This window comes from Pocillopora verrucosa, chromosome 1, assembly GCF_036669915.1.
Source record: "Pocillopora verrucosa isolate sample1 chromosome 1, ASM3666991v2, whole genome shotgun sequence".
Classification (NCBI taxonomy): domain Eukaryota; kingdom Metazoa; phylum Cnidaria; class Anthozoa; order Scleractinia; family Pocilloporidae; genus Pocillopora; species Pocillopora verrucosa.
The window spans coordinates 12,498,026-12,525,907 of NC_089312.1; the positions used below are offsets into that span (position 1 = coordinate 12,498,026).

General features: G+C 37.4%; 1 protein-coding gene across 3 annotated transcripts in view; it reads right to left on the minus strand.

Annotated features, from left to right (window-relative positions):
* The window catches only part of LOC131770278 (golgin subfamily B member 1), a 50,007-nt gene that overhangs the window by 19,022 nt on the left and 3,103 nt on the right, over nt 1-27,882 (minus strand). Inside the window, exons 1-38 of one of the 3 annotated variants that reach the window (XM_066166143.1) lie at nt 27,696-27,739; nt 27,420-27,539; nt 25,918-26,055; nt 25,302-25,364; nt 23,975-24,109; nt 23,774-23,866; nt 22,616-22,744; nt 22,222-22,302; nt 21,654-21,713; nt 21,419-21,478; nt 21,219-21,287; nt 20,753-20,827; nt 20,544-20,612; nt 19,403-19,474; nt 19,178-19,243; nt 13,343-18,638; nt 11,909-12,253; nt 11,068-11,265; nt 9,957-10,201; nt 9,047-9,115; nt 8,612-8,665; nt 8,187-8,237; nt 7,397-7,465; nt 7,249-7,320; nt 7,073-7,153; nt 6,675-6,746; nt 6,440-6,508; nt 6,193-6,255; nt 5,830-5,898; nt 5,304-5,372; nt 4,891-4,962; nt 4,614-4,682; nt 3,804-3,875; nt 2,959-3,027; nt 2,579-2,632; nt 2,088-2,234; nt 1,431-1,559; nt 836-907 (exon numbers count right to left, since the gene is read on the minus strand). In XM_066166143.1, coding sequence (XP_066022240.1) covers nt 836-907; nt 1,431-1,559; nt 2,088-2,234; nt 2,579-2,632; nt 2,959-3,027; nt 3,804-3,875; nt 4,614-4,682; nt 4,891-4,962; nt 5,304-5,372; nt 5,830-5,898; nt 6,193-6,255; nt 6,440-6,508; nt 6,675-6,746; nt 7,073-7,153; nt 7,249-7,320; nt 7,397-7,465; nt 8,187-8,237; nt 8,612-8,665; nt 9,047-9,115; nt 9,957-10,201; nt 11,068-11,265; nt 11,909-12,253; nt 13,343-18,638; nt 19,178-19,243; nt 19,403-19,474; nt 20,544-20,612; nt 20,753-20,827; nt 21,219-21,287; nt 21,419-21,478; nt 21,654-21,713; nt 22,222-22,302; nt 22,616-22,744; nt 23,774-23,866; nt 23,975-24,109; nt 25,302-25,364; nt 25,918-26,055; nt 27,420-27,539; nt 27,696-27,698 — 8,739 coding nt within the window. In that variant the 5' untranslated portion in view covers nt 27,699-27,739. Of the gene's footprint in view, nt 1-835; nt 908-1,430; nt 1,560-2,087; nt 2,235-2,578; nt 2,633-2,958; nt 3,028-3,803; nt 3,876-4,613; nt 4,683-4,890; nt 4,963-5,303; nt 5,373-5,829; nt 5,899-6,192; nt 6,256-6,439; nt 6,509-6,674; nt 6,747-7,072; nt 7,154-7,248; nt 7,321-7,396; nt 7,466-8,186; nt 8,238-8,611; nt 8,666-9,046; nt 9,116-9,956; nt 10,202-11,067; nt 11,266-11,908; nt 12,254-13,342; nt 18,639-19,177; nt 19,244-19,402; nt 19,475-20,543; nt 20,613-20,752; nt 20,828-21,218; nt 21,288-21,418; nt 21,479-21,653; nt 21,714-22,221; nt 22,303-22,615; nt 22,745-23,773; nt 23,867-23,974; nt 24,110-25,301; nt 25,365-25,917; nt 26,056-27,419; nt 27,540-27,695; nt 27,740-27,882 lie in introns of those variants that run through there. The other 2 variants (XM_059085989.2, XM_059085991.2) reach the window with 2 other exon arrangements.

Here is a 27,882-nt window from a genome sequence, read left to right on the forward strand (position 1 = left end):
ATGGATGTTATTACCTATCCTGAGTGGCTGACTGTTTTGTCAGATTTTTGGGAATCGGAGCGGCTAAAATAAGCGATGAAGCCGCTGGAAGAATGGGATCCGCTACCCTCATATTCACCAAGTGCAAGAAAACCGTCCGTTACGTGGGATAGTTATTATTAGACTTTGACGACGAATGTAGACGAAAATTTATGAGACATTTCATTGCCGCACGTGAATAAGCCTATTTATCAGCGGTCTTGAAATGCTCTGTTTGTGGGATCGATCTTTAACTATTAAATCAGAGACAGCTTATAAAACACACTTCAGGTGCAACCAAAGCAGCAAGACGAGAGCGTTCCAGGTCAGTTCCAGTCTTTCGCTAAGGCTTGTGATCGGGTGAGCAACACCATTTCACGCACGCCTACTTTTTCGCTAGTTTCCACTAACTCAGAGAATTTCACAAAAGCTCACGGAAGAACCGTCGTCACAAAAAGCCTTTTTTTTCTCTCGAAGTATTTACAACAATGTAATAACAAAAAAACTAGTAGCTCATAAAAATATTGATAGCAGTTATCATAGGGAATTATTATCCTGACTAGTGAACTGAGCACATCGATAGGAGTGCTTAACGCGCGCAGAGAAACTGAGAAACTGGAGCGCAAACGTTTTTTTTAGACGCTACAGGTAGAGCAGATCTTCGGTCTACAGACCCAAACACTCACATTACAGCCAATGGTTGATGCGAGGGTGCGTAAAAGCAACGGCAGGGGAAATGTTGGCATTTCATAATTACCTGTATTACATTGGGAGGGGGGGGGGGATGGGGGAATATTAGAACATTCAAAACTCCTACCTGAACTGTTCTCCTTAGTTCTTTAAGTTCTTCGCAAAGTCTTCTGTTTTCTTGTTTCAAATTTTCAAGCTCCTGAAAAGTGTCATGAACGAAGACGATTACAAAATTGTTACTCTTTAGGTGCATTAAATGCCCACAGTTTTGCTGCATGTGGTCAATATCTAAAGAAAGCAGGCCATCAAAGACCAGATGAAGCTGGTCCTGTCAATACTTCAGTGACCTGATCATGTTAATACTTCAGTAACCTGACTTCATCAAAGTCAGGTTAAAAGCCCCGTAATAGTGAACAATCACAGGACAGCACCGACTAACGCAGACGCATTGCAAAGACGTTATTGAAATTCGTTACATTTTAAATCAAATGACACATGCCTTGTTTAAGGGCAAATTATGTTCAAGTTCTCGAGCAAGATTAACCTTATTCCAGGATACAAAAGTTCATGTTAAAGGATCGTCTTTGTACTGCAGGTGAGTAATATGGCTTTATTACTGTAGTTTCGTACATTATGCAACATTTTATGACGTTTAGGATAACTTATCTCTTTAAGCAGAACAGGAATCTTTATCTATCGACAGTTAACAAATTATGATTTACTTTTGCTATGTTCTCTGGTATGGGTGAGTTGACTTCATTAATTCCCCCTGGAATGCGTGTTATATGCTGTACGGGTTTGATCACTGAGCACGGTGTGTCACCAACATCTGATTGCTCTGGTCCGTCAGCCTTTTAAAGCAAGGTATAGCGGCATTACTTTACGGTTGTCTTATTTTGGTCACTTCCCGAATAATTTCTTAATTCTTTGATCGCCATTATATGATCGTCTCGCCAGGCCTACACATTGCATAATAACGAAATTACTTAATGCTGAGAAGAGGGTGAAGACTAAACGATGGTTCACAGGATGACATAGGTATGGCCACAGCGGAGCGTTAGTGTTCAGTATAAGTATCAAAGAACAGACGTTTCCATAACCATGAGCGTGTAATGAGGGCGCAGCAACACTGGTGAGATAAGAGTAATGCGAGCATGACTGAAATTTAGAAATTTTACAAGAAAATGATGTCTGAGTTATTCTTTAGTATCTTTAGTTTAAATATTGTCTTTACTGCTAGTTCTGTAGTGACAGCGATCACTAGCTGAATTCTTCAGATAAATTTTTAAAGTTTTTGTTAACCCCTATATGTATTAAAGTTTACTTTGATGTTCTTTTTATCAATGGCACCTAGCAGCCAAACATTACTAACACATTACCTGTTCAAAATAATGACCCAGATTGTTCAATTCATCACGCGGGGTAGCCATTCCCGACGACACGTGACTTTCAAGGTCACATGACCCAAGAACACTTTCCACCTCTGATGAAGTCAAACCAAAATCCTGCACTAATAGCAGTCGAACCTAGACAAAATTATTTTTCTTGGTTTTACAAACAGTTGATTTTCATCGATTTAAGTTCAAGTACTGAGGTTACTTCTTGTTACCTTTCGGTTGTTTATTTTTTTTATCTTTAGCACATAATGTCTTTATCTTTGGCACAAAATTTCTAATAAAAGTGCTAAGCTTACACTCAACACTTGTAAGTTACAAAAATGTTTAGAAAGCATCGTTGTTGGATGGAAACTTCAATATGGCGGACAGGTCCTCAAAAAGGAATCAAATGAAAGGGCAAAATACTTGACTGCCACAAGTTTGCATTCATCCCTTCAGAACTTGGTTTGAAAGAAATTTACTCTGGACCACACCTTTCCAAGTTGTTCAGAGGGATCCATATCTGAAGAAACGTCTCGGTCGTTTTTCTACAAAACAAAATAGAGAAAGTAGAAAAAAGAACAGGCTTTGCAGAATGGAAAGATTAAAAGTGTTTCTACCCCAGCATATTACACATCTGTTCTTTGGCTGGTGAAAAGAACGTGAGGGTGGTTTCTATGTGCGATGTCTTAAAAATGCAGATTCTGTTCCACATCAAAAGTATCCCAGCTCTATCTCTTTCTAAAACTCTACAAATACTGCAAAGGTTAAATGTTTCTGTGATTCGGCCCTGTAACACCAGGAAAAGTGTGTAATATTGTTATTTGTGCTTCATTTAGTCTTAATTGAAATACAATCAGATTGCAGACCCTACCTTCTCCGACTGCAAAATATCTATTCTTGCTTTCAATGCTGTATTGGATTCGTTCAGTGCTGCAATTGTCTAAGTAAAATGACAAAATTAAAAATCGACATTCAGTCACTGTTAGATATCATTAAATGCAAACAAATTGTGCTTTACGAGAAGAAAAATGAAGGTGAGTTAGACTAAACACTGCCTCAGATTTAATTAGTCTGGATCTTGTGTCTCGTTAGAACTTGCATTCTACTTTCATTGTTTCAACTGCTGAGGCTCTACGAGTTTGCACACTTTCTTTGCTGAAAGAGATTTTATCCAATCTACAAAGAACATGTTAACCCTTTAACTTCCGACATCGCATCAGCAATTGTCCTTACAGTCTGCCATTCCAATTCTTATAATGGTAGTTCGAAGAATTTGGTATTGGATTAACTAGTAATCCCCTAGTTTACATTTTTGTTTTTTCTCATCTCTTGTCTGCTTGATAATGTACAGATATTGTAAGGAGAAATTCTGTCTTGGTCATTCCTGGGAGTTAAAGGGTTAACTTTAACATGATTTAATCACTAGAAAGGTGAGGTGGATGCGCCGGGCTCATAATGACTAATGGTATTCTGCTGTTTCCATGCAAGAGAGCATATATCTACCGTAAGCCGAAATGTTCGCGAAAAAAATTAAAGGTTTCGACATACTTTGCAGCTTAACATGACATAGGCAGGCTTACAGTAAAAAGAAGAAATGAACATTCACCAAAATGTTAACCGCTAAATATCAAAGCTATGTGATTGAAGAGCTTCAACTGAAAGCACCACGAATTTTAATTGAAAACAATTCATTATCAAAGTATCGCGTGATTTTACCTTATCTGCTTCCTTCAGCTGTTCTATCTTTTTCTGAAGAGTCTCGAATTCCTCCTCAGACAAGCCCTTAGCCTACAAAATGAAAACAAAACCGCGTGTTTTAAAATTCGTTATTTGAAGGATAATACATTAAAAAGAACCACGATAGAGTTCATCTGTGACGTTTACGATAAAGGAAAATGTCAAAAACTAAGTGTTGTTCATTGATTTTGTCCCCCCAACCCCTCTTCTTATTCTTAAGGTGGCTGGGTATAGTTTTCTTAAGCTTCTACCAGCTATATTTTATATCAGAATTCCTCTTTGCAGATGACCGAGTTTTACAAGAAAAATGCAAGGCCAATGTAAACGGCTGAAAGTGATAGGGTTTGCAATAACCTCTCCATTATTTTACCCAAACTTCACTTCACTACTAGAAGTTATTTCGTACGAGATATTTTGAAATTGTACCCCTGACATTCGTCTTAAGTCAATTTCCATTAAAAGTATCTTGACAAGTTTTTTTTTAAAAATCAAATTATATCTCCCATCAGAATACTGTCCCATTAAAATTTGGTCTAAATGAAAATTACATTCCAGGCCCCTGTTCCGAGTAAAATTGGAAGAGAGGTAACTTCACATTTGAATCTGATAAAAAACATTCGGTAACCAACACAAATATTCAGAAGAACTCAGTTCTCGCTTAACTCTTCAATGGATTGTCTCCTCTTTTGAAAAGGGTTGATGGGGGACATGAGGTAGAAAAGATCTGCAACCACATATATAGAGATAACAGACCGACATTAAGATCGGTTGCAACTCAAACTAACACACCTTTGTACTGTACAGGCTTTCAATCCTTTCTCTCAGCAAAATGTTTTCGTCTTCAAGTGTTTTCATGTTCTTGGAAAGGAAATCATCGATATTTGAGAGAAAAACTTACTATGAACTAAGAAATGTGCGCAAAACCAACATCAAGGTTGAAAAGAATTATTCTGTTGGGGTGAATTAGTTAAGTCAGTAAAGCAGTCATATTTGACGATCTGGTTACGAACTCAGGAATCTGAGGATATACTCAAAAGAAAACTATAAGAAAGTTCCCGTGACTCACAGAAGTCGTGTCTTCCAGAATTTTGATATTTTCTTTTAACACTGAATTTTCCTCTTCGAGTCTTTCAACAACCTGAAAGATCAAAGCAATATCACAGTCAATGTAGCACACTTGACACTTTTGTAACTTGACGACACTTTACTTAATTACTTAAATCCTGTCACAGCGGATACGAACTCTCCGTGACAATTTTCCATTCTCAATTAGCGATATCGCAACAACGTCGACATAAACCACAAAAAGAAGATCTTTATAAATTTAATTATCAGTTGGCTCCTGGCCACAGTCGGGATAACAATAGAATTTTGTGTGTCATATTCTAGTCACCATCCCTTCAAAACTCTCCTGAAAGCACCAGTTTTCTTCTCTAATAACCCCACCTCACTAGTGAAGCGTTCCCCACCTGTACTTACCCTCCCCGTAGAATGTTCCAGATCCTGTATCTTGTCCATGAGTTGCTCGTTTTCCAGTCGTTCTGAAGTCTGAGAATAAATAAGAATGCATTTATTGTATTTATGCTCGAGAGACGCAGGGACGATTCGCTTCAAGGAATTCTATGAAGCTGGAAACTAATTTACAATGACCAGAGACTCTTCCAACATCTGTACTTTTTCTGAGAGCTCCTCATTTTAATAATTTTCTTCTTTTTCTCTCTCTTTCCAATTTCCTCCGTTACTTCGAACTGCCCTTTCAAAGCAGCATCTTTACTTCGAACATATGCAATATTCTGAAATTAACAAAAGTCGAAAGTCAAAAAGCGACAGGAGGTAGAAATTATTTTTCTGTTCGTGAGCCACAGCTGCAGCGATGAAGAGATTAAGCAGCAAAGAAAACTGTGTTAGTCTTTATTACTTGGACTTTAATTTTTCTGTTGTTATTCAAACTGTTTTTTTTCTTTCAGTGTGTGAACTGTAGCCGACATCAAACTATGATACTGACTGAAGCATCTTCCAAGAACTGTAATTTATCCTTGAGCATTTTGTTTTCATCTTTCAGCTTGTGTAGTTTCTGAAACAGAAAAGGTTGATAACAATAAGACTTTTGTCGAAAAAGAAAACGGCTCTTTTTACTTCTCAACTTCATAATTTTTTAGTATGTAGTGTAAATAATTAGTAATCAATCTAAGAGTATCGTGCACTAACTGCATTTGCAGAAATCTACGAATCGTTATGTACCCAGACAAACCAACCAGTTCATAGAATGACTCGTTATTAAAACAATTTTTTTGCCCCACTGAAAAAGGGTTCCTACCTTGCTTATCCATAACGTGAACAATTACACTAAAAATAAAAAATTGCATACATCATTTTGTTCCAGGTCCTCGATCTGCTCTTTTAACAATGTGTTTTCACAGACCACATCATCCTAAAAACATGAAAGATGGTCAATTCAAAGAGTGCAAGCGAGTCACACGGACATTCAACTTCTTCACTGCCACTCCTATGGACACACAAGGCGACTGTCAAGTCGCCATGACACGTCGGACGTATAGGTCGCGAACTGTTGGGAAACCAGTCCTTGATAATCTGCAATATCAGAAATCACTTACTGCGGATGCCTTGAGAGCCTCGATTTTTTCGTTGAGAGTTTCGTTCTCCCCCTCAAGTTCTTTTACTCTCTGAAACAAATTAAAGGTAAGTAAGTGGAAACAGACAGGCTGCTGCATTACATTCACAAACTCAGTATTGAAGAACTCTAGTTATTTTTTCCACCCCAGGTCGCCTCGATTTCCTCACTCGACTATATCTACAAGCCAAGAAAGCATAGAAAGATCGCTCTTTCACCTCGGGTTCAGCTGATAGCATTTCTACTTGTTGCTTTAGGTAATCATTCTCCCTTTGAAGCTCTTCAGTATCCTGGAAAAATATCAAAGGGCAAATTTCTATGATTAAAATATTTACTTCTACATTCCACTGACGGTCAGGATAACTACATCTTATTTTTGCCGAAGATTCAGACAACTGACCCTAACAACAGATTGGTCGACAGCAATTCTCTCATTGTCTGGTGTCTTACGTCTAATGTCTCGATGTTATGTGTATAATAGTCTACATGTGGATCTTCAAAAATGAAAAGTTTGAAAAATTAAGTGGAAGCCTCTTTTCCAGGAATCCTAAATAATGGATTGTGTCCTGGCGACATACGCGTTAACACAAGACCAAAATTGAAGCTCTTTTCTTACCATAGTTTGTTCAAGAGTTTTTATCTTTTCCCTTAGCTCTTCATTTTCTTCTTTGGTGTTCTTTATCTCTGCATCTGAAATCTAAGCAATTCTAAAATTAACTAGGGACCACTTAACGTTATCGACTCCAAGTGAACAAGAAATATTCATAATGAGAGTTTGAAATAAAATGTTACCATGGAAGCTTCTTCAAGAGCTTTGACTTGTTCCCTGAGTTTGTCGTTCTCCTTCTCTAAATCCTTCACATCCTAACGGTGAAAGAGACAGCATCAATTAGCTTCATATGTGAACGTAACCATGACATCTTGCCCCAAGCATACTCACTGCTAATTCCTCAAGAATTTTCATTTTCTCTTTGATCAATGCATTTTCCTCTTCTCTATCTTCCAAGGACTACGACAAAATAAACAAAAGCAGGTAATAAATTATAAATATCTATCAATGCCGTTCTTATTATTAAGATCGTGATGTCGATGATAGTCACCGCCGAAGTAGAGGTACTAGCCAACGACACTGAGGTCAATAGTTGTTTTAGTATATAATTAACCAGTGAGATATTATTTGACAAAAGATGATCTTAACTCATTTATTCCTACAACTATTACAATATATTCGGGCGCAATTTTCGGGCGCAAATCCCGCGCGAGTTGCTCAGGGGTGAAAAGAAAAGAATAGTCGACATTTGAGAAGCCAACCAGAGCTCGCTTACGAGGCTATCCACTGATTTAGTACATACAGATGATTGTTATCGCTTTAATCAACAATTAATATTATCATTAAGATCTTTGTCTTTATCAAAATACTACTTTCATCGTAATCATCACCGCCATTATCGTCAACATGTTTATCATCATTACTGTCATTCTTATTATAATTATCATGTCACTACTGTTGAGATAAAGACAATTGAAGACGATGAGAAAAATAAGAAATGCCTTGGAAATTAAAAAAAATTGTTTAAAAATGCTTCTTTGACTGACGAGGTCTATTTCTCCAAGTATTTTACCAACTGGAGGCGCAAGTTGTCGTCACATTAAGGTTTTCTCAAGAAAGACGGAGCACAGCTACTGGTTGATTTAAGAAATAACCTCAACGTTACTTTCTGTGTATTTACCTGGACTTTCTCCTTCAAAAGGGCGCTCTTTTTTTCAAGTTCCTCTGTCTTCTGCAACATAATAAATTTTTACCATAAGAGTCAAACCAAACAACAAAGAACAGTCCCAAGATCTGTCAGACCTTGATACGATAAGCAATGTAAACTGTTAAAGATAAGATTAACTAACAACAAAGTTGGTTTCCTTTTTAACCAACTATACCACGCTCAAAGTTTACAGTGCCTTAGTCTAAAGGCGTTAATTAACCGTGCTGTAGTTGGTTTAGAGGCATGTGTTTTTCTCATACTCGTGTTATTCATGTATGTCGTTGAGTTGCAAACCTAATATTTTCAGTAGAGAAATAATCAAGACATTCTATAGACCATTTAATGACTGGCAGAGTAACTGAACGCGTAAAAGTGTGACCTAAAGTTGATTCCTGTACCTCTTTCAGTTTCTCCCAGAGATTCCTGTTTTCTTCCTCGAGGTCTTCAGTACCCTGTTGGAGCAATGTTTTTAAATGATGCCTTCATTTACCTCCCTAAATAGGCATCTCAGGTCCATGTATGAAAACATTTCGTTACAGTGGTTATACATTGATCAATAAACCGACTGACTACCAAATTAACTGACTTTCTGAATACCTATCAAACTGCAGAATGACAAACGGACCAAACAAGTGACAGATTAATTGTCAGGGCTGACTGACTTACTGACGAACCGACTAACAGAACGGAAACACTGACTGACTGAAAGAATAAATGAATGGATAATGTACAAAAAAATTGAATGAATGAACAGAAAAAATAAACGAACGAACAAACAAACAAATGGAATGAACGAATAAACGAATGAATAACTATTTGATTGACTGACTCACCTTTCCGCTTTCCAAAATTAACAGATGTTTTCTGAGAAGTTCGTTTTCTTCTTCTAGTTCTTTTAAGCTCTGCAAATTTAAACACATCCACAAATGTCAAACTATTGCAACAAGAAAAAAGCAGTGGATTCCAACATGTCATAAAGGATTTCCCACTGTTTCAAATCAACACTCCATAGATCAGGATTGACCCAACCATCGGGACCGAGAGCTTACTTGTGATGATTCAGCTATAATGGTTATAAGGGTTCTCTGTTGAAGAAATTTACTCCAAAGTATTTCATTAAAAATAAAAGTGTTCCTCTTGTCCTCAAGCAAATCCAATATTTTTGGTGAAAAAGCAACTTGCCAATAATTGAACCCTATTTTCGAAAACAAATCTGACATATTTAACAATTATTCCTTGTTTAAACTGTCCACCATTAATTACCAGAGTATTACACACAAGTCGCGTCCAGAAAGCAAAATCGAGAGATTCTAGCTAATTAGTATGTAGAATGAGATTTTGTGCTTTGATTCTCAACTTCAAAATATAACTTTATGGTCTTTAACGCCATTTTCCCTAACAATCCAGGTTTTTCGGCGTAAATTTACGGGAGCATATTTGGGAAATGGTACATGGTTAAATTTTGTAAGAAACTTCTGACGTACTTTTGAAATTGCGGTGCGAGTATTTCCATGTTAAGTTCGTACCAAGAATAAAATTGGACTCGTGTAAGAGCATAATCGAAGTTTTTCCATCATAGGAGCGTCACAGTTGTTCGTACAGCTGAAAACAAATCATCGCTAAACCTACGCTGAAAGAAAGATACTGTTGATTCACAAACAAATACGACCGTGAAAACAAGGATTATCAAGTAATATTTGTATACCATGTGATACCAGTGAGAACAATAATCAAAAAGCCAACCTTGATGTCTCCTGTATCCTCTATATCACTGTCATCTATTCCCTGCCTTATGGCCATCAGATTCAGTAACTCTGAATCCTTTCTTTCCTTCAAAAACTTGTCAAACCGGTTCACAGCACTACTGTCAGGAGGCATGTCCGTCAACACGTCTCTGCCTTCGCCATCCTGGGTGGAATTAATTGCTTCGTCTGTTTGGTTGAAAACGCTGTCACTTCCATTTTGAGATGATAACAAAGGGTTATCCGCTGTGGAAAAATATTGCAACAATCACACCCAAGAAAAAAAATTATCCGTAGGACTAAGGCTATTAAAATATCCAAGCCTTCAAACATAAGCAATTTCTATACGTTTGCTCTCATGCAGGATAGAGACGGTCAAACGAGAAGAGCTGAGCCTGACCTATAATTACGACGTGATTCCACCCATGATCACGAAAACAGTGCACATTTTGCAGGTCTTGCCAGTTTTTATGAAAATTGCATACGCTCGGCTCAGGCAGTGTAGAAGAGAACCGGAAAACACATAGGCCTGGTTTACAAGCACGAAAATCAACAAAAAAGGAAAGCAAACAAACAAACGAAAAAGTTGAATAGCCATACGCATTGGGATTTCAAGGATGACATTCACGTTTCACCACCAGGTACAAACAACATTGTTGCTGCATGATGCTTTCATATCGTATCCGTTTGCCAACGTTTGTACCCAAATTGGTGAGACAAAAAGGTAACGAGGCCAAACCTGTAGTTGCACACGTTTGAGAGTACAGGTGTTTTTGGGGAATTTCTATCTAAACACTGATGAGGTAAAATACACAAAACACAGCCTGTTGAAACCTCATCTTAACTGACGACATATACCAAGTAAAATCCCGACAGAGGAGAGCCTTCTGCAAATAATAGAATAATAAAATAGTCTCCTTTGTAGCCGTTGTTCGGTGGGGGAGACAGCGCGTTGCGTGAGGAGATCAAACAACAGCTGCGAAGGAGACTGTAAGCAAGAAGGCTTTTTCACCCATCAAGACGTAGCACTCTGTAGCTATAACACTAGACGCACTGTGAGTTTAACGCAAAGTTATTAAAGAGGAAAGGTCTGCGATTTACATACTGTATACCTTCGGGAAATTCTGACTGCTCGTCTTCTGCAAACTGGACTGGTGGCGGTGAGCTGATGGTGAAAGTGGCCTTTTCAGGAGGAGGTGGCAGTCGGGAGAATTCTACCGCGAAACTGTTATTAGGTTCGGTAGCCACTTCATCTTGTACAGGATTGGAATCACTGCGATTCTTCACAACTACTTCCACTAGATTAAAGCCTAAGAAAAATTGGAGAAATCCGTATAACAAATTGGTTTACAGCGAAAAGGCAATTTAGACAAGACATCTCATTTGCAAAAAAGTGAAACTGAGAACTGGTATATGAAATAGAAGGTGTCGTTAGAACGGGACTCATATTATGTCCTTTGATAAGATCGGCCTGACTTTCAATACAAGTCAAGTTATCAAAGATTCTTAACCCCTTAACTCCCATGAGTGACCAAGACAGAATTTCTCCTTACAATATCAATACAATATCAACCAGATAAGTGATGAAAATTAAGAAAAAATATCAATTTGGGGATAATTAGTTGATTCAATACTAAATTCTCTGAACTGACACGATAAGAATTGTATGGTTGACAGAAAGGAGAATTACAAATTTGATCTAGGTGTTAAAGGGTTAAATAGTAAGTCAAAATGTCTGAGACTTCTGGCTCTAACGCGCTTGATTTTGTCACGTCAATCTGATATTATTGTGTGCAAAGATGGTTTTTTATTTCTTCTTCATAATTCCTCCTTTGCCTTTCATTCCATATCATTTTTTGGTCCAAAGTATTGCGTAACTTTGAGAAATAACTTGAACAGTATTCGATGTATTTGCATTTCTTACGTTTTTTTTTTCGGAAATGGAGAGGTTACCTGTATCTTGCCGGGCCATGTTAATAGCAGACACGAACAATGGAATGTCCACATCACGTGGATGAATTCCTCTAAACTCTGACAACATGGCGTCGACATCCACAGGATCACATTGAACACCAATGTTTTTGAAAGAAGCACCTGAATGCAGTATATTTGTTTCACTGTTGGACGAGAAGCATTCATGTGAACCGTCAGAGACGTGTGTCATGTCGATGGGGATGTTAGACATTTGTGCCCTCTCTGGGACATGCTCGGAGGTCACTCCTGAGTTCGGAAGTTCGACTGCTGGAGGTGCATCTATCTCATCAGTTTGTCCCACTACAAGATGTATGGGATTGAAACCTGTCGGAAAATAATGTTCGAAAGCGAATAAGCGAGACAAATTGATTGCTTTGCAAGATTAAAATATTCTTGTCAAAAGCTTGACAATTCCATTCCAGACAGAATACGTTATGTATTCATATTTTCATTACAGGTTTAAACAAACGTGTTTATGGCTTTCGATATTTGAAATTTATACCCCTAAAATTCAAAAGCTACCTTGTGCAATAAAGTTAAGACAGTAGAACGCTGAAAGTGCATTTAGTGCTTTGATTAAGTTACTTAAAGCACATGCAGGCAGCAAGGACAGAAATATCGCTTAAATGAATGATTTCCTCTAACTAAGAAAAGCTTAATGCGAGTCACGGTATTTTTATAAATGAACAGCACCTGTAACTATTTATTTAGTTAAGTAAAGATATGTCTATATTTATTCAATGGATTAGCTCTATATTTGGACTACCTCGATTTCTGTAGCAGCGATCAGCGTGTGTACAGTTATCTATTACTGAGTATGTTCATGAGTTCTTGTTATATATCCAAAAATAAAGGTTTTAGAAGGAACTTAGTATCATAAGCACTATCAGTAACCGCTGGCTTTTAATACGTAATCGCTGCAACGTTTATAAATAAACTCTTAAACTTGAAAGTAAAATCAGTGGCCATTACGGCAATTACACCCCTCTAAGCTTAACACACTAAGTTCATATTCACTTTTCAGACCGTTAACATCAAACGCTTATTTCAGAATTATCCTTTATCAAACAATGCCTGGCGTTTACTTTGCAATTTCACGTCTACTTTACAGTACTTGACGTCCAACAATACCATGACGTATCCTTGAATGTTAACTGTATTTTGTGCGACGTTCATCCATACCGGGAAGTTATTTACATGCACGTTAAAACCAAGGTAAATTCATGCGTGGGAAAATGATGTCATTTTTGTTAGAAAGGTATTTACGTAATAAGTTGGATCACTTTAAACATGCTGATCTTTGATTGTGGCAGATCAGTATTGCCCTGCTACCGGGCCATGCTCCTTCCATGAAAAGTCAGTAGAATCAGCTGCATGCATGAACTTGAATGGGTACACAAACAGAACACAAACCTCCTGGTTGTCTCATCTTTAAGGCTGTCACAAACCACGAAGGAACATCCGCCCCTTTCTCTTCTGCTTCCTTGTTAAGCTCCTCCAAAAGCGAACTTAAATCCTCCAGGGTACATTGTACACCAACATCAGTCTGTTCTCGACGTAAGTGAATTAAACCAACACCATCACAGGTGTCATATATCCCAAACTGTTGCAAATCAGAAAATGTTAGCTCGGTCATGACACAAGCATCTCGACACTGATTCTCCTCGATATCTACGTCTTCGTCCTCGTCCATGATAAATTCAGGCTCGTCCAAAACAGGTAGATAATCTAACTCTGATTGCAAATTCACGAGTGTTTCAGCTTGGAAATTGTCATGAACAAATTCATGAAACGAAGGCGTAGCTCTCTTTTCAGACCCGCTGCCCGCTTGATCTTCGAGATCTCGGATATCTGCTACTGTGAGTTCCGTTTCTGTACCCTTATCATCTTTCTCGACTTCACCATCACTTGAAAGTGCCATTGTACCATCAATATGGAACTCTCCCAACGTGTGAAGGTGGTCAATATCAGAATTTTTCAATTTTGTCATGACTTCTTTGTCCTCCTTGGGTGCAAGCATTCCTGATAGTTCACTACCATTGTCATTAATACTTTTCAAAAGATTTTCCGCTTCCTCTAAGTATTCCAAATCGGCAGTTGTGAGGTCCGTCATTACCCCTGCATCTTCTGAACTAGCGAGTTCTGCAGCCCCAAAAGAATCCTCTTTGCAAGAAAGTTCTACTTCTTCCAGGTACTGTAGTTCAGATGAGCTGTCCTCTTGTTCAATTCTAACCCAAGAGGGGTCTTTTTCCTGTGGTTGCTCCCGCTGTAGTCTCTCATACTCGTCCTCCATACACTCTATGGAGGCCAATGTCACACTTGTCATGATCTCTGCAGTCCTCTCGCTATTCATGTCCTCAGATCTTCTATCAAGCTCGTGATTATTGTAAGAACTTTCTACACCCATTAAATAATCCAAATCGTCAATCGCTAGTTCAGTCATGACCTCCTTCTCTTCCGTTTCTTGACGTATACTACTTTCGTCTTTCAAATATTTTAAATCTTCAGTTGTGATAACTGTCATAGAGTCCTTCTCAACCTTCTCCACAGAATGTAACTTTCTAAAGTCGTCGTATTCCACCAACGTTTTCTTGTAAAGAACTTCTATATCTTCAAAATACTCGAGAATGTTGGCTGTCAACTCGGTCATGGTGTGCTTATTCTGCATATGAACAGACACTGAGGTAGACCTTGAACGCCGTCTCCACTTCGGTGCTTTACTTTCCTCGTTTTCAGTGGGAGCTGATTCCAGTTTTCCGCGAACTTGAAACTTCGTATGCGGAGGGTCACTCCTATGTTCTTTTCTGTCTATGTAAAACAAGCATTGCATGTGTGCAGAGTCAACATCCTCCAGACGTTGTAGATCCAAAACCGATAAGTCTGTCATAATATTTGCGTTTTCTTTCTTCACTGTGGCCGCTTCAAGCCCGTCGTGTTTATCAGCAAGGTATTCCTCCTGAGCTGCTTTAACATCTTCCAAGTAGTTCAAATCGGATGCAGTTAAGTCTGTCATTACTTCAACGCTTTCTTTGTCTACAATTCTGACGTGTAATTCTTCGTGTTTATTAGCAAGGTATTCCTCATGAGCTGCTTTAACATCTTCCAAGTTGTTCAAATCACATGCAGTTAAGTCTGTCATTACTTCAACGCTTTCTTTGTCCACAATTCTGAAATCTAATTCTTCGTGCTTATCAGCAAGGGATTCCTCATGAGCTGCTTTAACATCTTCCAAGTAGTTCAAATCGGACGCAGTTAAGTCTGTCATTACTTCCACGCTTTCCTTGTCCACAATTCTGATATCTAAATCTTCCTGGTTATCAGCAAGGCATTCCTCATGAGCTGCTTCAACATCTTCCAAGTAGTTCAAATCAGATGAAGTCAAGTCTGTCATTACTTCCACGCTTTCTTTGTCCACAGTTCTGATGTCTAATTCTTCGTGTTTATCAGCAAGGGATTCCTCCTGAGCTGCTTTAACATCTTCCAAGTAGTTCAAATCGGATGCAGTTAAGTCTGTCATTACTTCCACGCTTTCCTTGTCCACAGTTCTGACATCTAAATCTTCCTGTTTATCAGCAAGGCATTCCTCATGAGCTGCTTCAACATCTTCCAAGTAGTTCAAATCAGATGAAGTCAAGTCTGTCATTACTTCAACGCTTTCTTTGTCCACAATTCTGATGTCTAATTCTTCGTGTTTATCAGCAAGGTATTCCTCCTGAGCTGCTTTAATATCTTCCAAGTAGTTCAAATCAGATGCAGTTAAGTCTGTCATTACTTCCACGCTTTCTTTGTCCACAATTCTGACATCTAATTCTTCGTGCTTATCAGCAAGGCATTCTTCATGAGCAGCTTCAACATCTTCCAAGTAGTTCAAATCAGATGAAGTCAAGTCTGTCATTACTTCAACGCTTTCTTTGTCCACAGTTTTGATGTCTAATTCTTCGTGCTTATCAGCAAGGCATTCCTCATGAGCTGCTTCAACATCTTCCAAGTAGTTCAAATCAGATGCAGTTAAGTCTGTCATTACTTCCACGCTTTCTTTGTCCACAGTTCTGATGTCTAATTCTTCGTGCTTATCAGCAAGGCATTCCTCATGCGCTGCTTCAACATCTTCCAAGTAGTTCAAATCAGATGCAGTTAGGTCTGTCATTACTTCCACGCTTTCTTTATCCACAATTCTGGCATCTAATTCTTCTTGTTTATGAACAAGACATGCCTCATGAGCGGCTTCAACATCTTTTAAGTATTTCAAATCGGACGCAGTTAAATCTGTCATTACTCCCACACTTTCTTTGTCTCCAATTCTGAAATATAATTTGTCCTCCCCATCAACAAGGCATACCTTATGAGAGGCTTCAACACCTTCCAGTAGCTGTGGATCCGAAGCAGTCAAACTGTGGACACTTTTGGCTCCATATCTGTTGGCCTGTGGTTCCGCATTTCTATCAGGAGTACATTCATTTCTTGGCCCTTTCACAGCCTCCAAGTATTTTAGGTCCGACAGAGTGAAATCAGTCATGGTTTCAACACTGTGCTTCTCAGCAAAGCACACATCATTAACTGCATCAACGTTTTCATGGCACTTAAGATCCGAGACGGTAAGATATGTCATTGTCTCCACAGTTAACCTTTCCACCGAATTCTTTTCATTCTCAAGTTCTTCGCTTTTTCCTCGCAAACTACTAATCTCCACATCATATCTCTGCTCGATTCCCATGTCAGCGATTGTTTTGTTTTCTTCCCTACCATTTAAACGTTCCCTGTGTAATTTCTCTTCTTGCCCCCAATATTCTATACCATCAGAAGTTAGCTCTGTAGCTACCCATTTGTCTACTTTGGGATACCTCTGGTGAAGTTTTTCAGTTTGATGTAGAGGCTCGAGGACGGGAATGGTTACGTCTGTCGAGATCATCTTGTCCACTTTCTCTGTACTGAACTCCAGGAGACCATTTGCCCCTTCTAACAAATGGTCGAGAATCGAAACTGTCAGATCTGTCGCAGTGTATTTCTCTTCTTTTCTTACCTCTTCGTCTGCACCAGCTCTCGTCTTTTGTCTGTAAAGCTCTTCTACTTCCTCAAGGTACTGAAGGACGTCATGTGTAATGTCTGTCATGCTCTCTTGCTCCCATTTTTCTACCATCGGTAGACTTTCCTCCTTACGAGCAGCATTCTCAATGTAAAAATCCTCAAGCTCCGAAAGCTCGACAAACGTCAGTTCTGTCATGCATTGCCGCGACTCTTTTTCAGCATGACTTAATATGGAATTTGAATCTGAATCCACATCATGCAAATGTTCCTTGTACAAACTTTCCAGATCAGCAAGATCTTGCATGGCTATATCAGTTATGCTCTCTTTGTCATCTTTCTCCACTTGAAACTGAGCAAGTTTGTTTTTCATATCTTCCAAGTTCTCCCTGTAATCTCTGTAAGTGTTCTTAAGGTCCACAACTTCTTCCCACACTCCGTGAGTTGTATCACACTCACCTTTAGTCTCCGCCTCTGGATAGGTCTCGAATACGATCTCTGGTAAATATTTGTTGTCCAAAAAATCTTTTTCATCTGTTATAGTTTCAACTTCTTTTGTATCGACACTGAATCTGGCGTTTACGAGATCTTGCAAAGAAAGCTCTGTGGAACTACTTTTATCTTTCTTTTCGACTTCAAAAAGGGAGATTTTGTCTTCAAGTTCACTGATAATACACTTATAACTGTAACATTTTTCTTGTAAGCTATCAATATCACTCCACGTGAACTCTGTAGAACAACTCTCCTCTTTTTTCTCAACGTCAAAAAGAGCAATCCTCTTTTCCAGTTCTTCAAGACTATGTTTGTAGTCAATACACTTGTTACTCAACTTTGCTATGTCATCGCATTTCAACTCTGTCATCTCGCACTGATCTTTTGTGCAAGCGAGATCTTCTGGAAATGTGTCCAGCACAATTTCAGGTAAAGTTTCCACCCATTCAACGGATGAAAACCCAGTCATCTCGTCCTTCTCCGTAACTACACCTGATTTGACCTCGTGAAGGTTTTCGATACATTCTAAGTATTTAATTTCCATGAGGGCAAGTTCTGCCAAACTGAGGTCGGTAACAATTCCTACTTCATGTCCATGACTTCCCATGTCCATGTTGCTCTCGCTAACCCCTCTTGGTAAAGAAGAATTAGATTTTTCGTTTTCCTGTTGATCTAGTTCTTCCCAACTTATTTCCGCCACTGTGTCACTATCCTCCCGACTCGATCTACCTGCCGTTGTTTCTTGTTTCTTACTTTCTAATTCCTCAAGATCTTGGCAATTTATGTCTGTTTCATTATCTACAGTTTCTACCTCACCTTTACATTTTCCATGTGCGAATGAACGAACATAGGTTTCTTCCATTTCTCCTAACTCCCACCATGCAAGATCCGTCATGCAATCTTTATCACTCTTTCCACTTGTCTCTCCTCTATCTGGAAAGTCGTGAGGGTAATTCCTGCCTATGTTTTCAAGACTAACTAAATCATCCCCAGTCAAATCTGTCATACAACACGTGTCTTCTGTTACTACTCTTGCGTGCTTTAGATATTTCATTGCTTCCATTCGTTGCTCTTGGTAGAGTTCAATGTTATCCAGCTTAGTCCACTGCAAGTCTGCAAGTGTCTCACGATCACAGGTGAGTAATGAAAGGCTTCTGGTTTCATCAAGGTCAGACTTCAAGGACTCACTGTTGTACTAAATATATCACAAAAATTGTCAAAAATGATAGCTTACTGATCAAGGAGCGGAAGAAACTTGAGAAAATTGACTTCAGCAGCACCAGAGAGGAATGCTTAAAATACTCCACCTCAACCGAAAAAAGGCACTTGTTTTCATAAAGGCGAGAAAAACGGCAAAAACGGCATCATATTTTTCGTTTTTTTTTGTGTGTAAATCAAAAATCAAAAAGGAAATTTTTCATGGAGTTTTGCAGTTTCTGGAGCCAGGTTTTATCGAAAAGTAGAATTGCCGGAAGTGATGGCGGACTCTTGTTACCATAAAATTTCGTGCTTCGTAATCGATGCACAGACATAAGCCTAACACTAAACTTAAAGGCACCAAAATTGTTTCAAATTTTCTTATGTTAACATATTCTGCACATTCGTAACTGGACTGAAAATGGCGAGGAAGCCAAACAACCGGACCAAATCGAATGTATTGCCAAGACGCAGAAAAAAAAGATACAATTGTAACTCTTATTATTTATGGAGAAAAAAAAGACGTAATAAACTTACACCCAAGTCCAAGTCCCGGACTTTGTCTCTCAATGCCATCTCAGTAATCTCCATGTGATGGATTTTCTAATTCATAGAGGATGAAACACGCATTATAGCAGCTTTATATTCAGGATTATGAGCACCTTAAAGCTAAGAGTGAATTTTCCAAGTTATTCCTATTGCCTTGTAGTTCGTCGATACCTTTGTGGAAGAGGAAAAGAGTAGGCGAGAGAAAATTCATACCTCATCCATTGATTCCAGCATGATTCTGGCTTGTTTAAGAGCACTTTTTTGTACTGGGGACAAAACATCTTCCTAAAAATAATCCAATTCATCAGCCAAGTACAGTTGCACGTGTAGTCAGTAAAAGTGCTGATCCAAAATATAAACGAGTCCAGGCAAAAGAAGGCCATACCAACAAATAAATATCTATTGGCACACTGAAGTTACTTTAAGTGCAATTTTTTGGATGAAACCTGTTCGAAGTGTCACGATAAATTTCTCTATAGCTTTTACACTTAGTATGCGGCCAAAAAGTTGTAATTTTGGTATGGTTTGAAAAGTTGCGATGCAATTATTTACAAGAAGGTGTCGCAAAATTAAGCAACGAAAGCCAACAAATATACATAGTTGATTGCCTTCTAATGTACGTCTCGAGCAGTTGCGATATTCACAATGGATACCAGCTCACGTTTGGCTCGGTATCCGGTTAGATCGCTCCCAGTTAGATGGCTCTAACCAAAAGTTAGATCGCTCCACTCGAAAGCTAGATCGCTCCATCAAATAAGTCACTTCGCTTCCAACATAAGTTACTTCGCTCCATGTTGAAATGTGAGGTATTTCTTACCAATGATCTTAAAAGTTTATAGGTGATGATGTGGCTTGCGATAATTCGAGTACATCGTCCTCGCTCTGTCCTTCAGATTAGCCACCGAGCTACCGATGTATGTTTGTATATCAATGATGGAATAAATGACCATGGAATAAATTATGATGTTATAGTCTGAAGTGTATTGAAAAAGATCATTCAAATACCAATGCTGTCCAGTGTGGCCTTTTTTGTTGTTTGATGTCAGGAAACTGATATCCGCCATCATTAATTAATAAAGTAGATTACACTTCGTGAGTCCCTTACATGAAGCTTTAATTGTTCTCTCTGCGTAGCTCGGACTTATTTCAAGCGCGCGCGAGCGATATTAATCGATTGTTAGGTAAGATATGCACGTCATTTAATGGACTATCAATTTAGATACCTTAGTTTTGCTACCTTTACCTTAGTTTTCTACATGGAGCGAAGTAAGTTATGTTGGGAGCGAAGTCACTTATTTGATGGAGCGATCTAGCCGTTCTGCGATCTAACCGTAATTCTTTGGCTCGAATATACCTTTTCCGATCCCAGTTCCTCAAGAAGGGCTTTAATGTCCTCCAACGTAAGAACAGCAGCATCATTACTCTACGTCAAGGAAAATCATATCAGTAAGTGACAGAAAACAATAACAAACTCTCTAAATTTATAGCCGAATGCAAATTTTGTAACTGAGTATGGGAACACTTCGCTGTTAGATGAACATGAAGATGTCCAAAGTGACTGACCAGCATTCTTGGCGATGAAAATGACTCAAGGCCATTTCTGGATTTTCTTGAATCCCAGTCCTCTGACCCTGCAGTCTAAAAAGTTGTTAGAGTGGTAAATCATACCTAAAGTCTCTCTTCCTGCACAGTCATTTTTACAGACGTTTCCTCCCAAAAACCTCCACTTATCATACCACAAAACTCTTCTTTCTTTCTGTAATTTTAGCCAATCGCCACCGAAACATTGTAAAAACAACACCAAGGCAAGTTTTTTGTAACAGAGTGCATTTCTTATATTTGCTTCCTATCTTTCAAGTTTTCTTAAACTTAAGAAATGATCAGAAAACCAGGATGACACCCCGAGAAGAAAAAATATTCAGCATCGCCATTAGCAAGCAAATTCTAGCACAAAGCTTAGGTCTCTCTGACTCTCGTTTCATTTAAGAAGCACTTCTTAGTTTAGTAATATACATATTTAAAATCTTACAGATAACTGCGACATTTCTTCCAGTTCGAATTCCAGCAGATCTCTTTGATCCTGTAACTCTCGCATGTCCTGGATATACACAAAGTATTTAGCACATTCTAAGTCTTGGAAATAACAAAACAATATATATGCAATAACACTGAGATTAAAGACAAACACGAGAGCTGAATTGAGGCTGTAATTAACGTCCTTTTAATTACCTCGGAGTATTTATCCAGCTCACTTTGTGCCTTATCTCGGGCTTGTTCTGCTGCCACCAGCTATAACATAGGACAAAAGAACTAAGTCAGGAATGTGTTCAATAGAAATATTGTTTAATTTGTCGAAAGATCGTACATGTCGCGTGATGTCGGCTAGTCAAGAACATTTATATCAACAACAGCAAAATAAATCCAGGTACCACAAAAATACTAATGTAAAGTTGACTAACGATACCTTTTGATACAAAGCCTTGTTATCTTCTTGAAGATTGGATATTTCTTGTAATCCAGAACCCTATAAACAAATTCTAGTGTAGGTGAATATGACAAAATCTATGTAACTACTACCCTTGATTATATAAAGCCTTGCTGTTACATTAAAAATGATAACTATCATTATTATTGTCATACAACGTAATCTGCTACCTGTTAAAATAGTTGTTATGCAGCAACAACGTGGGCCCAGTTGTTCGAAGGCCGATTAGCGCTAAGCCAGGGTCAAATTTTAATCCAGGTTACTTTATTTCTCTATTCAAGAGTCTTTTTCCGGGTAATTTTCTCTATTCTTTTTAGAGCATCCAAAAATCAAATTGTTGACAAAAAAATTGAACTAAAAAATTTTTTTAAAACTCTCAGATCTGAAATCAAATTTCACACGAACACTGGGTTATCTTCAGCTTAAAACAACCTGGCCCTGATCTCCAACGGACATGTCACTAGTGTCTTCACACAAAATTGAGTTTAAGGTCGAGCAACAGCACTCCATTATACACCTATCACAATCAGAAAGCATGGTACTTCACCTGTCCACTGTCTATCATTCTCTCAAGTTCATGAATTCTTGTTTGACTTTCAAGCAAGTCTGACTGGAGCTGCTGTTTTGCCTGTATAAAAAACGAACACTGTTTTGGTAGGAGATACTTGAAATCTTAAATATTGATAATGTTAAACATATCTTTGGGATCTGTCTGGTTATGATAATTACAGCTACAGAGTTTTAAATTTACTTCACTACTAAGATTATGGAGTATTGCAGAAGGGCTTCAAAGCCAAGTATAGCTTATAAGTTTTACAATCATGCAAAAAAAGGGAAGTTCTCAAAAAAATAAGAGACTTTGAAACATTAATTGTTCTATTATAATGAGGAGCCATACTTAAAAAAGTGTAAAATGTGATACCTGAACCAAATGAACATACCATCTCATCCCTTTCAACATCCACTGCACTGCTTACTTGAGCTTGGAGAAGGGCATAAGCTCGCTCTAAAGCTAAAAGCTCTTTTGCAAGCTTTTTTATTCTTTTGCTGTCAACATCTTCACTAGATGACTGAAAACAATTGAGAAAAATATTAATCATTTTATTTTGTATTTAAAAGCAGTTAACTAGGAACTCAGGAAAAAAATGCCACCTCAAGATCACTTACTTCAATAAAAAGTACAAGTTGCATAATGGTATTGAACTGAGAAAGGTCTATACCAAACAAAGCCCTTTAAGTTCATAGCTTAAATATGGGTATGATTTGAGCCATATGATGCAGTTTTCTGATCCATATGAAGGTTTTAGGATTCATAAAAATTGTATAATTGCATAATATTTCAAATGATCTACAATCAAAACAAAATTAAGAGAGCTACTCGTCTATAAATTTTGTTTGGTGCTGTGAAACTCACTTACAATGTCTTAACAGCTGCAACAAAATCAAATGGAATTGCACTGAATTCATTGGATGGATTGACAAGAAACAAATGTAGATAATAATGCCTTACATGTGTGAGCATGTGTGTAGGTGTTATAGGCACAGAATGTGGAAAATAACCATAACTCAACTAATATTTTAAGATTCTCTTTTGCATGATATTTTCAAAATAAATTATTTTTACAGAGCACCTTATTACTAGTACAAGTAATAACATAATTACATATATTGGTTAGGTTCGACTTTGCAGATATGTTTTAGAGACAAAGGAATGTTTTGTCTTGTGCTAGAAAATTGTTTTCTTGACAGGTATTCAACCCTGAACCAGCACACAGATACTTGAGGAATTAAGTTGTAAAAAACACAATTATCAAAATGATAATAGCACACATGCATTACCTTGGTCTGCTATCAATACATTAAAATGTTTGAGTTCTGTCCAACAGTTATTTTTATGTAAATCACACAATGTTATATTATCATTTCACACCTTATTGCCCAGTAGGAATAATATTTACATTGCCTCATTAAATTTGTCAATACAATAAAAACAAATGCGAGAAAAATAATTATGGATAACAAGTTACAGAAAATGATAAGTACAGGGAGACATTTAATTCAGGAAAAAAAAAACTATTTCTGCACAACACTGCACTAACCATTTCTGAAGCTTCACTAAAGTCAGAATGAACTGATAAGGTATCGTCATCAGCCACTGGGAAAAGATCTGTGGGTTGTGACATGAGGCTAACCTGAAAAGAATTGACTTGTTGAGTGCAATGGTCACCATTTTACCTGAAGTTTCATAAACCTAACAGCTTAATGTGTACAACCTGTTTGATTTCTTATGATAGACTTACTGGTTGCTGCTTGCTTTTTTTCTTTCTGCCTCTTAGGAGCTCAATCCTTCGGTCTTTTTCCATCATGCTTTGCTTCAGGTCTGCAATAGTTCTTGTCTGCTCTCTTACTTGGGCCTTTAACTCACCAAGCTCATCCTTTTGATGGAAATACCAATTGTAATCATTGAATCAAATGTACCTCTATCTGCACATGTTGTTTTCATCCATTAGAAAGTAAACTCAAGTTAGATCTTATTTTTCCTGAATGAAACTGTTTGTTATGCAAGATGCATATGGGCTGCTTACACACAGCAGCAAAATGAGTACGCTGCATGCTCTGCTATTTGAGCCATTTGATTGTTTGGGGCTACTATTCTTCCTCTGCAAACAAACTGATGCTGGTTTTTCTGCCAAGAAAAGAAATTTTTTTCTCTAGGGGTTTTGCCCAATAAAGAGGCAAGACGTCAAGAAGCGCTAAAGGGATAACAGGTGCCGCAAACTTTATAGCCATGTTATGGATGTTCTACTTAAGTTGCTAAATTTGCACCTGTCACTGCAAGATCTTTTTTTGATGAGTGAGATATGTGATGGAGGAGGTTCCTCGGAAATTCTCTTGAAAACGGCAACCTTATCTGTTTAGGTTTAAGCTTCTCCCCGCAAAATGAAAACAAACAATCAAGAGAATTTTTAAACATGCTGCCATTTTGCCTTATAGTGTTACAGTAACACTATGTTGCTGTTCCCATTCCTCTGCATACATATCACTTATCATGTGTTACTAGCATGCGCACTCATTTTGCTGCTTTGTCAGCTTCTTGCCCTTGTCAAGTCATTGGTACATGTAATTACAAGTGGGTAATACTGTCAACTCTGTTAGCACTACACAATGCAAAAACTGAATTTGCTTTAAATGCGTTAAAAGTTCCCAAACTTCAAGCATCCTGCTTATAAAAGGAAAAACTTCAAATCTTGCTACTTTCGTACAAGGTTTCAGGGAAATGTAAATGAAAAAAAATATTCATGGGTCAGGCAAAATTCACACATCAAGTAATAATCTTGGCCCTAATCATGTGTTACGTATGAGCCCTTTGCCACACTCATCCCACATCTCTGAGAACATGCAAATGATGTTTTAACATTTTCATTTTTGCCATAGTATTATGCACAGTTGTCTAATGTAGACGCCAGTTTCCATTACCAATTTTATAAATGCATAATGTTTAACTTTCACATGGTTAAAATGTCTACATGTCTATCTCAGACTAAAAGTTATTTATGTACTGGAAACATAGTACCACAGTGACTGCAGTGTGTATAAGTAATGCATGCACATTAAAGCCTCATTTACCTCTTTATTTGCAGGTCCCCTTCGTTTTACAGTATTCTCCTTCTTTTTGGTTAAAGTCTTTTTCTGTGGCATGACAATGAATAAGGAAAGAATCAGGTTTTCAAGTCAAATGACACAATTAAAGCGTCATAAAAAATAATATATTGCTAAAGTATACAAACTTTCGAGACTATAAATAGTGACCCATTAGAACTTGGTTATACTTCTCTACTCACCACAACAATGCAGCATAAATGATACTAATTCTGTCAATGATTCCTTAAATTACCACTGAACTTGTCACTAAGTATGCTTTCTTTTAACTCCCACAAGTGACTAACATGAAACTTCTCCTTAAAATATCCTTACACTATCAATAGACAGGTAATGAGAATACTCAAACTTGTCAGGTAGAAATTTTTAACTTGTTCTAACACCAAATTCTAACAACTAATTTACAAAGAAATGTGTAGCAGCTAGAAGGGACAATTAAAAATCAGTTCTGAGGAGTTAATAGACTATTATTTTGATAAGTAAAAGTGAATTTATGTCACATATATTTGAACTTAATTGATTCAACTTTCAACTGAGCAAATGGAACATAGACTGTATTTCACTCTTGATATAAACAACTTACCCAAGAGTTAACTTCATCAAGTAACAGTTTGTTCCGACTTTCAAGCCTCTTGTTTGTTTGTGCTAAATCTGTATTCTTCCTTTCAAGCTTTCTGTTTTTTTCTCGATTGTCCTTTTCAAGTTTCTCCAACTCAGCCAGCTAACAACGTACAGATATTAAGCAGTGATAAATTCATATTTAGAAGACTACTGTACCTTCATTGAGAAAATATTTAATTACCTTTTGACAACTGTTTGTAAATCTTACTAATATCAAGAAATTCTTGACATCTTGTGTGAGAAACTTAACTGTGCCAAGCAGTTCTGTTACTGAGGTCATCAAACCAAAATTAGCTGATCATGTTATCTCACACAATTAAGCAATTAATGATTAAATGCTTGCTTCCAGCATTTGGATCAGTGAGTTCTAGGTGATCATATTAATTGTAATAGAAGTTGTAAGGATACAAAGAAACTGTGGTGCTGCATCGGTTGATTGGGGGGGGGGGGGAGAGGAGGAGGAGGAGGGGGGGGAGGAGGAGGAGGAGGAGGGTATAAAAAGATAATTTGGCTTTAGTAGTTTGGTTCAGTGGTTTTATATTTGTAGTTGCCAGATAAATACCAGCTGAATGCTAATGGCTCCTTTGGAAAATACAGTGAGAGCACCACCTTGGACAAGCCCTTCATTTTGTTAAGTCATAGTCAATTAAATACTACACTAAAAGAACGGAAGGAAAATTTCTGGATAGTTTTTACTCTGTTCTATCAGGAACCCTATTCTGAAAATTAAGTTTGGCATAACATTTAATCCTTTTAATATCAAATATTATTTGATAGTATTTGGCATCAAGCATATTGTTAGCTATAGATCTTGATTTTTCTCCAAGAAGGACACCACACATCATTTGCAAATTTAGACTAAGTCAATCATATCTAGCCTCTCTTGTGGCACACTATGTGAATTCAAGAAGATCTCAAAAATTAACTCAAAAATGGTTTGGATTTCAACCATAATTGGCTGATCTCTTCATGTCAGAGCATCTTATTACACAGTAATGTTATTATTTCCTTTGATACATTCCTAAAAAAATCATAATCCCAAGAATTACATGTATTTGAAACATGAATCCTAATACCTCTATTGCAAAAATAAATAGAATGTAACCAAATAAATTATATTCTATAGTAAGAAATTTCCTTGGGATAACAATATTTTATAACATTGATGTGAGTCAATCTTGTAACTACAGAAAGTCAATTTATGTCTTACTCTTTATCAAACCTTATTATAATTCTTGCACTGTTTTGCTAATGTTTTCATAACATGAAGAAGCTAACAAATGTATGTGTACCCACTAACTTACAATAATTTCTTCAGATTTACTATATACTATTTAATTAGCATAGTGAGCCATTTTTCTATGGAGGAAAAGTTCAGAATCTAGAAAGAATAGATGTTGACAGATCTAGAAGCAGGTTGTTCACACATGACAAGTCATAATTTGACTGGTGTTTAAAACTTACCAATTCAGCATTTCTAGTAGCCAGTTGTTGATTTTTTTCATCCAATTTGCGAACCAAAGAACTAAGTTCCACATTCTTTCTTTGCAGCATTCTAAATTCTTGACTGCTGCCTTTAGAATCCTAAGGATAAAGTTATAAGTGGTGTAGGGTGAGCATGCAAGTTAACATTAACATTTCAATTTGTGAGTCAATAGAAAGACTTCAGCTATACACATTTGATATTTTTTTGACAAACAACAGAGTGTTCTAATTAAAAAAATCTAGGATATTCTGTACCATTTTTTAAGACTTCTGTTATCACGATTATAAATATCGTCAGATAACATTTACAGTCACTCCAGATAACTCCAAGCAAATGCTTTTTGTTTGCATATATTAAAATGAATTAATGATGAAATTTTGTGGTTTCCTTTCTTGAACAAACAATTCTCTAAAGTTCATGTTTTATTTATATATGAATTTA